The 9,428-nt window shown below is 50.3% G+C and overlaps 1 protein-coding gene across 2 annotated transcripts; it reads right to left on the bottom strand.

Moving 5' to 3' along the window:
• Positions 1–35: 35 nt before the first annotated feature.
• On the bottom strand, positions 36–8,983 carry LOC136959091 (kinesin-1 heavy chain-like). 2 transcript variants are annotated; one of them, XM_067253315.1, is made up of 17 exons: positions 8,843–8,983; positions 8,400–8,593; positions 7,876–8,063; positions 7,656–7,724; positions 6,900–7,106; positions 6,534–6,677; positions 6,203–6,391; positions 5,827–5,944; positions 5,678–5,733; positions 5,353–5,462; positions 5,142–5,243; positions 4,655–4,715; positions 4,429–4,500; positions 4,154–4,258; positions 3,451–3,667; positions 2,940–3,072; positions 36–2,407 (listed from the first exon to the last, which is right to left on the bottom strand). In XM_067253315.1, the coding sequence occupies exons 1-17, from the start codon at positions 8,959–8,961 to the stop codon at positions 2,401–2,403; spliced, it is 2,091 nt and encodes a 696-aa protein (XP_067109416.1). In that variant the 5' UTR covers positions 8,962–8,983; the 3' UTR covers positions 36–2,400. The 2 variants fall into 2 exon arrangements, with proteins under 2 accessions (XP_067109416.1, XP_067109417.1); XM_067253316.1 differs by having other exon boundaries at positions 36–2,404.
• Between the last annotated feature and the right edge of the window lie 445 nt (positions 8,984–9,428).

Genomic DNA, 9,428 nt, shown 5'->3' with positions numbered 1-9,428 from the left:
TTGGATAACTAATTACTTTGACACCGATACCAGAATCGTTTTCTCATAATTATTTAATCACACATACATTTACATCATGCAGTCAATCCAAAAAGGTGATATCATTTACTTCCCCGTTTCCCTCTTTTGAGCCCCGCAGTTGTGCCCCAGTTCTCCAGGAATGATCCAGTACCGTTCTGTCCATTGATGAAATCCTTACTGTCAATTAGGAATTGAGCAACTATTACACAGTAATAAAAAGTGGCTACGCGGTTTTTTTTCTTTCTTTCTTTAGAATCAATGCAAACTAATTTAATTTGGTGTCATACCATGAACAGGTGAATGTGGTTTACCTCCTCCCCTCATCCCATTTCATATCACTTAAAGTGGGACCACGGGCAGGTTAAGACGGGGTATGAAGACCATACTGCGAGTGTACTGCTCTGAAGTTACATTGAGAAAGACGGGATGGACACAGCGCTGTCCTGACACAGTTTCGGGCAACGCCTCCAATTCTAGCCTCTACATAATAACGCTAAACCGATCATGTAAACATAGTAACACCATTCCGCTATCAGGCTTTTTGGAAATAGTTTACAATTTTCCTCCCTCAAGACAAGGGGCTTGGAGTGTATTCGAAACACAGGTCCGATGTTTCAGAAGAATTCTCAAATGCTATTAATTAAATAGCCTACATATTCAAGACGAAACAATAAAAGTTAAATTCTGAAAGGGCTTGTCGTAGCAGACTATAAAAACGGAACAAAACACACCTCATCCTGGTAATACCTAACAATCGTGGCTATACAATATTTGTATGCCTATATTGCACTCACAAGATGGTTTCATTCTTTGTATCACTGCAGTTTTTGCAAAGGCTTCAGATTTGACAGGACAACAATAAGTGAGAGGGGGCATCTGTTCCCTAGATTGTTGGCCAGCATACTAAATCCTACCAAACTCTATAACAAACTTTTAGTTTAGTATTTCAAGGTCATACTTAAAGGAAGCTTTTCCAATTCATAACTTAATTGCCTTGCCCATAGCCCTGCTTCACCTGATTGGCTGATCAGTGGCAAGGGCCGGGGCCAATCCAATGCTGCCTTTCATTCAAATGCACTTCCAGTAGAAAAGGTTAACCGGTAGGTAGCAACTGTTGACTAAATCTACTTTCAACATAAAGGTTGTATTTGGGAAGGGGGGGGGGGGGGATCTAAAGTGAGGCACCCTAGATTAAAAAAACAAACAGTTATATACTGAGAAGCTATTTTACACTTAAAATGGTTCCAGCCATAAGCCAAAACCAAATTCTACTTCTCTCAAGAGAACGTTTGTGTGTGAAAACGGCAAAGCTAGGACAGGACGAGCGCGCGCACCATCTCAGTCTACCCCTTGTCTATGAGCAGATTATCAGCAACACTGCATTTGAAACCACAGGAGTAAAACGGTTCATTAATCGACTTGGAATAGGTTGAGATAAAGGTAGGGTTTCATCCGGATCATTCTCTCACCACTTCACACACCCCCACTGCTTAGCATCTTTCTTGTGACCACCAATTTTCATTTGCTTTTTTAATATATATATATATATATATATATAGATATATGTATATATATTTTAACGATAGAAACATTGGCCTCCACAGGTACTCAAGTTAAATACATTTACTGCTGCACGTCTTGGCATTTTCAAACCCAAACACCTCTTAAGGAAGTATGTGGCGCTGTAGTGAAGTTTTCCATCTGTACAACAGGACAGGACAAGTAGTGCTCAATGCCAACTAGTCAATTCAAACCGTATTTTTTTTTTTTTTTTTTTTAAGAAGCATGTAAAATCTACCCAGAGAAAGTGTGATACAACCAAAATAAAGAACAAAAAAAGAATGATAAAATGTACAGGTTAGCCTCGACAGAACATGTGGTAGGATTTTCTCCTGCTGTATTAAAGATTTTTTTTTGTTGTCTAATTTTCTTATTCAGACACCAGTATAGTACATTCAGCTTGGTACAGCAGACTACTTAGGACAAGGATGACGACAAACTGTGCAACAAAACAAAGCTACACATCAGGTCAAATATACGTGGATCCTTTGGCCAAGACTGTGCTCTTCTCTGTGCTGGATGACAAGGTCTTGTGTTTCACTGAATATTAAATCCCATTTCTTCTTTTTTTTTTTTTCGTATAGTTGCAGACAGAGAGAAAAATATGGGGGGGAGAGACGGACAGAGAGAGAGGAGGAGGAAACACGGAGGGGAGATCTGTACAGGTCATGAATATTTATATATTTATATTCAAAACTCCTCCCCCCAGACCAAGGCCTGGGCTGGCAGGGGGCTGTGGGTCACTGTGCGATGGAATGACGGGTTGTAATGGTGATAGAAGCCACTCCTCCAATGATGATGCGAGTCATCCTCCCGTCTTCAGCTGCTGAGGCGAGGGGGGGGGGGGGGGGGGGGGGGGCGAGGGAGGGTAAGGTTAGATTTTGTAAAGCTCTCTTGTGGAAGTCGCTTTGGATAAAAGCGTCTGCTAAATTCATTAATGTAGATAGATGAGACAGAGACACATTAGCGGACATGATCACATCCACAAATACCACAAATACCGTTATAAAAACACACATTTGGTCGAGTGGGGGAGAAGAGGAAGAGAGGGAGGGATGGAGAGAGGGAGGGGGTGGATGGAGAGAGAGGGAGGGATGGAGAGAGGGAGGGGGGTGGATGGAGAGAGAGAGGGGGGTGGATGGAGAGAGAGAGGGAGGGAGGGATGGAGAGAGGGAGGGGGGTGGATGGTGAGAGAGAGAGAGAGGGAGGGAGAGAGGGAGGGGGGTGGATGGAGAGAGGGAGGGATGGAGAGAGGGAGGGGGGGGCAGAGAGGGATGGACGGAGGGGGAAGGAGAAAGAGAGGACGAGAGAGAGGAATAAGAGGAAGTTAAATCAAGACCAGGGTTAGAGTGACCTACTTCTTGTCCTGCTTGGCTCCTCCGCCCCTGATGGCCACAGCCTGGCTGTTCTGGTAGAGGCCCCCTCCGCTGCGGATCACGTTGGGGTGCGTGGGGGACGCCACGGGGGGCTGCCCTGGGCGGATGGGTTTGGCTGCAGGGAGGGAGGTTAGGGAGTCAGCTCAGGTGTGGGGCACAGGTACTCATGTTTAAAAAGACTGGGAAAAGTTGAAGGGCTGACTACACTTTTTCACTCAAGTTAAAGTTGTTACAAAAAACAAAGTTTAGGAAAGTAAAATATATTTTTGGGGGTGGCTTCAAAAGGTTGAAAAAATATTTTCGAAAACAAGTTTAGAAAAAATATTTTTTCGCAAGGTTTACAAAACATTCAACAGATTAAAATTGAAGTAACGAGCCTGGTTTGAAAATGTAAGAATAGAAAGTACAGATCTTTATGTAAAAAATGTAAGGAGTGAAAGTAAAGTGTGAGTAAAGGAGTGTGTGTGTGTGTGTGTGTGTGTGTGCGTCTCACCGATCTGAGCAGAATGCCCCCTCCTGGCCATGTTCTTGGCCCTCACGGCCTCCTTGATGCGGTCCACCTCCTGCTGGTAGCGCTTGCGGTCGCGGGCGGCGTTCTCCTTGGCCTCCTTCAGGGCCGTCTCCAGGGCCTTGACACGCTCCGCCGTGGCCCGCAGACGCTTCTCCAGCTTGGGGAGCTCACAGCGCAGGTCAGCGTTGTCACGGACCAGCTGGGAGTGAGGAGGGAGCGGTGGATGGATGGAGAGAGGGAGGGAGAAGGTGGATGGATGGAGAGGGAGGGATGGATGGACGGAGGGAGGAGGTGGATGGATGGAGAGAGGGAGAAGGTGGATGGATGGAGAGGGAGGGATGGATGGACGGAGGGAGGAGGTGGATGGATGGAGAGAGGGAGGAGGTGGATGGATGGAGAGAGGGAGGGATGGATGGACGGAGGGAGGAGGTGGATGGATGGAGAGGGAAGAAAGACAGACGGGGTGGATGGATGGAGAGGGAGGGATGGATGGACGGAGGGAGGGAGGAGGTGGATGGATGGAGAGGGATGGATGGACGGAGAGAGGGAAGAGATAAAGGGGAGAGTGCAGTAGAATACAGCCGAAAAGGGAAGGGGGAGAGGAAAAGAGAGAGAGAGAGACTGTTAAGTAAACTATTCAGGTAGTGTTGTCAGACTGTAGGAGAGCTGGTCTGCTGCTGCTCACCTGCTTGTGGACCTTGGTGAGCTGTTCCAGGTTGTTCTCCAGGAAGGAGATCTTCTGTTTCTGGGCGGCGCTGCCCCCTGTGTCATCAGAGTCCATCTCTGCGCTCTGCACAGACACAACACACACTCCATCACACCACAAAGTAAGGGAACTGGAACTGGAGATATGCACTGCCACCGGAGGACCCCCCCCCCCCCTTACACACACTCCAGCATGCACCCCTAGACACACACACACACACACACTCCCGCATACACACACACCTCCTTTTTTACCTTTTTAACTCGAGTGGCCAGGTCCTGGACGAAGAGCTTCCTAAGGTTGTGCAGAGTCTGGAGTTCCTTAGCCTGATTTGAAAAGAGAGAAAAGGGAGGGGGGGAGAGCGGAAAGAGAACGAGAGAGTGTGAGGATGAACGCGTCAGTGGACACCTTCCCCACCTCCTCCTACTCCCCCAGGGAAGCCCAGCAGCAGCCATGGGCTTCCCTCACCAGGTGACTCACCACAGTCTCCTCCAGCCCCTTCAGGTCCTGTCTGGCCTGCTCCCTCCTGTCCTGCATCACCCTGCACACCACAGCAACACACTGGGGTCAGCCTCGCACACACTGGGTGCTAAGGGTTAAAGCTAACAGGAAGTGACAGAGAGAGAGATAGAGACAGAAAAAGAGACAAATAGCGATAGGGAGAGATAGAGATGAAGGGAAATAGAGGTAGGGATAGAGAGAGTGATAGAGGTAGGGATAGAGAGAGTGATAGAGGTAGGGATAGAAAGAGATAGAGATAGGGATAGAGAGGTAGAGGTAGGGATAGAGAGGTAGAGGTAGAGAGACAGAGGTAGAGAGACAGAGATAGGGATAGAGAGACAGAGGTAGGGATAGAGAGACAGAGATAGAGAGGTAGAGAGACAGAGATAGAGAGGTAGAGAGACAGAGATAGGGATAGAGAGAAATGTGTGTGGTGCGTGTGGTGTGTGTGTGTGCGTGTACGTACGTGAGCTCGTGCAGCTTGCGGCTCTTCTCCTGGTCGGTGGACTTGAGCTTCTCGTGCTCCACCCTCAGCCTCTCCTGCTCCAGCATGATCTTCTGGTTCAGACTGGACAACACACACACACACACATATCAGACCATGCAGTTCTGTGTGACCGTATATCTATGATCGTCACTCCCGCAGATCTGTGTTACTGCGTATCTACGGCTCTCACTCCTGCAGATCTGTGATCAGTTTCTCCTTCTTCTCCAGCTCGTCTCTCAGGCTACTGATCTGCTTCTGGTGGGCCTCGCGGTGACCGTGGATCTGCTTCTCCACAGCCTCCTGGGGGGGGGTCAAAGGTCAGCCGCCAACACCACAGGTCAGAGGGCATTCGCCAACACAACAGTTCAAAGGTCGTCCGTCAGGGTGTTACTGTTGTTGTGCTCACAGGTATCACCGTGGGAACGTGACTAAACTTCCATGTTCACCCTCCTGTTCGGGATCATGGCTGGACAGATCATTTTATGATTTATATATGAATTAAACATTGTCCGTACCTTGACTTCATTGGCTGACTGGATCTCGTTCTCCTTCTCCATGGCATGGACTTTCTCTGTAGAAAGTCATCATATACATCATCAGTTAGCTGTAATGGGCGCAAATCAGAGATCCGTAACGTGAAAGAGAGAGAGACAGAGAGGGGTACCCTGGGCGTTGATCTTGACCAGCTCCTCGTTGAGGGAGTCCACGTTCTCCTCCAGCTGCCTCTTCTTCTGCTCCACGTTCTGGAGGTACTCCGTCAGAGACTTGATCTTAGCCTCGTGCTGGTGAGAGGAGGGGGGGAGGTGAGAGGACAGAGAGTGAGAGGGAGATCAAGAGGAGGAGGAGATGAGCATCAGTCCCTATGGATCCATCTAACACTTGGGTCGTTAGGGTTAGGCTAAGCCCTTAAAATCCCCCACTATCTGACACCAAGTGCAAAGATCCAATCAATCAACACACTCGACCCCCCCCTGGTTTGAGTCCCACAGACGGGGGGGGGGGGAGGGGGGGGCAGCGTTCAGGCCGGGCTGGTCTCATACCTGGGAGATGCGCAGCTGGCATGCGGCCAGCTCCTTCTCGTTCTCCTCCATCTTCTGGTTGCTCTCAGACTGTGTGCTCTCCAGCTGCCTGCTGCGCTTCACCAGGGTCTTCACCTCCGACTTCATCTTACTGATGTAGAGACGAGCCACCGTGAACTCCTCGTCTATCAGACCGCTGCCCTCGTGTTGCTGGGGGAGGGGGAGGGAGGGGAAAAGGACAGAGGGAAGAGAGAAAGATAAAGGAGAAATGAAGACAGAGAGTTAACTGACACGACTGAACAGCAGATAGCCTGTACCCTACTCCCCCCCAGCAGGTGCAGTGAGGCCGTACCTTGATGTCGTTGCTGCCCACGGCGATGCCGATCTCCGCCAGGTCCTTGAGCAGAGAGGACATCATCTCTGTCACCCTCTTCTTCTGGTGGTTGGACATCTCCTTCAGCTTCTGCAGCTCTGAGTCGATGGAGGACAGTACGGACTGGAGGAGGGACACACAGTGACCGTCACCATGCTGCACAGTGGCATAGTCCTATTCTCTTCTCATTGACAGATGTAATTGTTCATTTCAATACGCACACGATGGGGTTTCAAAAAATTCAAATAAATATAAACAATTACCAAACCAGCTACCCAACCAGACAGCAATCAACAAGCCAGCTACCCAACCAGACAAGCAGCTAACAACGAGACAGCCTCGTACCGATTTCTGGTTGAGCTCGTCGCTGAGCATCTCGAACTCCTTGGTCTTGTCCTCCACCTCCTGGCTCTTCTGGTCGTAGTTGACGGCCAGCTCCTCCAGGGCCTGCAGCACCTCCTTCACCTCCTCCTTGGACGCCTCGTTCTCCGCCTGCAGGCGGTTCAGCTCCCCCTGCAGGTTGTCGTGGTCGCGGCGAGACGACGACAGCAGCTACCAGCAGGAGGGGGGGGGGGAGAAGTGAGGAAGGGAGAGATAGAGATAGAGAGAGATGGAGTGAGAGGAAGGGTGGGCGAAAGAGAGGAAGGAGGGGGGAGAGAGAAAGGAGGGGGGAGAGAGAGTAAAAGAGGGATAGATATTAACATTTTGACATTCGGTGTGTTTTATATTAAAAACAGTGCACATGCAGAAACACAAGAAAAGGCTGTGCATTAGAGTGTACATGGATATACGTAGTAACCAACTCATACTGTGATGAATTTGCAACGCTGCAATTCTAGGCTGAAGCCACCAGAGGTCCTACTGGGCCAACAGAATGTTCCGTGGTTCCAAACAGCCCAAGGCTCCATAAGCTGCATGAGGCTTCCTCATTGGAGGATATTTATCCTGATACATTCTATTATCCTGGGGCCTGGGGAGGGGCCAAACCACTGAGGTTATCATCTTCAGAGAACTCAAACACTGGCCCCAAGCCTGGGTCTGGCCCCCTAGCCTGGGCCTGCCCCCCTAGCCTGGATCAGCCCTCCTCCTCCTCCTCCTCACCTCATCCTGGTCCAGCATCTGTTGTTTCAGTTTCTCCACCAGCTGACTCTGCTGGTTGATCTCATCGTCCTGCACAGAGAAACAACACAACGTGATCGGTCGTTATTCAGCTGGGATAACTGACACACACACACCCTAGGAAGGAGAGATCTAAACACACACACACACACACAGATGTGCACACACACCAGGAAGGAGAGATCCAAACACACACACACACCTTGTCGTCCAGCTGGTTGTACAGCTTAGCCAGCTCCGCCTCACACTTGCCCTTCTCTGCGTCCGTCAGACGCACCCCCGGGACGTTGGGCGTGGAGGCGGGCTTGTCGTTCGGGACGTTGTCCAGGGCCAGCACCTCTGCGTTGGCCTTCTCCTTGTCGAACTGCTCGTCCACCGGCACGCTCTCTCCTGCAGGGGGCACAACGACAGGGTCAGGGGGTTGAGGAGCAGGACACGGAGGGTGGAGGAGAAGGAGAGAGACAGGGTCAGGGGGTTGAGGAGCAGGACACAGAGGGGGAGGAGAAGGAGAGAGACAGGGTCAGGGGGTTGAGGAGCAGGACAGGACACAGAGGGTGGAGGAGAAGGAGAGAGACAGGGTCAGGGGGTTGAGGAGCAGGACAGGACACAGAGGATGGAGGAGAAGGAGAGAGACAGGGTCAGGGGGTTGAGGAGGTCAGACAGACAGACAGGTGGTCAGACAGACAGACAGACAGGCGGTCAGACAGACAGACAGGGTGGTCTCACCGTTCCTCCAGCGGTTGAGCTCGTTCTCCAGCCAGGTGACGGTGCTGCGCAGGGTCTTGTTCTTCTCCTTCTCCCTCTCGTACTTCTTCTTCCACTGCTCGGCCGTCAGCTCCACGTTCACACACACCGTGTTCTTGATGGTCTTCGCTCTGAGGGGAACACACACACACACCGTGTTCTTGATGGTCTTAGCTCTGGGAAACCACAGCAACAGCTGTTCATCCGGAATAGAGAGTATATTAAGTACTCGTTCGACAGGCGCTTTTTTTCTGAAAGCGACGTAAAAGGGGGAAGATTTGAACCTAGGTCTTCTTGATCAGAAGTCAAAATGCCGTAGCCCTCCACCATACCCATCCACATGTCACACGACGAGACACGGACAGCGTGCATAGTGTGTGACCCGGCCTGCATGCACTGCTTTGGGTGTGCTTGATTCGACTCACCTCTGTCCGAACATGAGGGTGGACTTGCTCTCCGACTCGTTGTAGGAGGAGGGGGAGCAGCAGATGATGATGGTGGTTCGACAGTTACCCCCCAGGGAGTCCTGCAGGATACGGGTCATCTTGCTGTCTCTGTAGGGGATGTACGCCTAGAACAGACAGGGAACAGCAGGGAATTAGCCAAAGTTCGACGTGTAGAAATATGAATAACTTTTAGCTTCTCTGCTATTGCTAAACATAAGCCAACACCCTCTCTTCTACAGCTAAGTATGTAGAGTTAGCATCTTTGCGATGTGTGTGTGTGTGTGGGGAGTCAGGTGGCTGAGCGGTTAAGGAATCAGGCTAGTAATCAGAAGGTTGCTGGTTCGATCCCCGGCTCTGCCAATGACGTTGTGTCCTTGGGCAAGGCACTTCACCCTACTTGCCTCGGGGAGAATGTCCCTGTACTTACTGTAAGTCGCTCTGGATAAGAGTGTCTGCTAAATGACTAAATGTAAAAGGTGTTAGCGATGTTAGCATGTCTGCTAGAGCCAGGCACGTAAGGTTAGCATGTCTGCTAGAGCCAGGCACGTAAGGTTAGCATGTCTGC

This window comes from Osmerus mordax, chromosome 16, assembly GCF_038355195.1.
Source record: "Osmerus mordax isolate fOsmMor3 chromosome 16, fOsmMor3.pri, whole genome shotgun sequence".
Taxonomy (NCBI): Eukaryota; Metazoa; Chordata; class Actinopteri; order Osmeriformes; family Osmeridae; genus Osmerus; species Osmerus mordax.
This window is presented reverse-complemented; position numbering and strand designations above follow the sequence as displayed.

Bases quoted from the DNA above. Each gene is read 5' to 3' on its own strand.
- LOC136959091 (XM_067253315.1), bottom strand. From the start codon at position 8,961: ATGACCCGTATCCTGCAGGACTCCCTGGGGGGTAACTGTCGAACCACC. The intron at 8,594-8,842 runs GTGAGTCGAATC...GTGGTTTCCCAG, and splicing joins ACCCTCATGTTCGGACAGAG to AGCTAAGACCATCAAGAACA. The intron at 7,725-7,875 runs GTGTGTGTGTGT...TTCTCTGTGCAG, and splicing joins ACAACCAGCTGGACGACAAG to GACGATGAGATCAACCAGCA.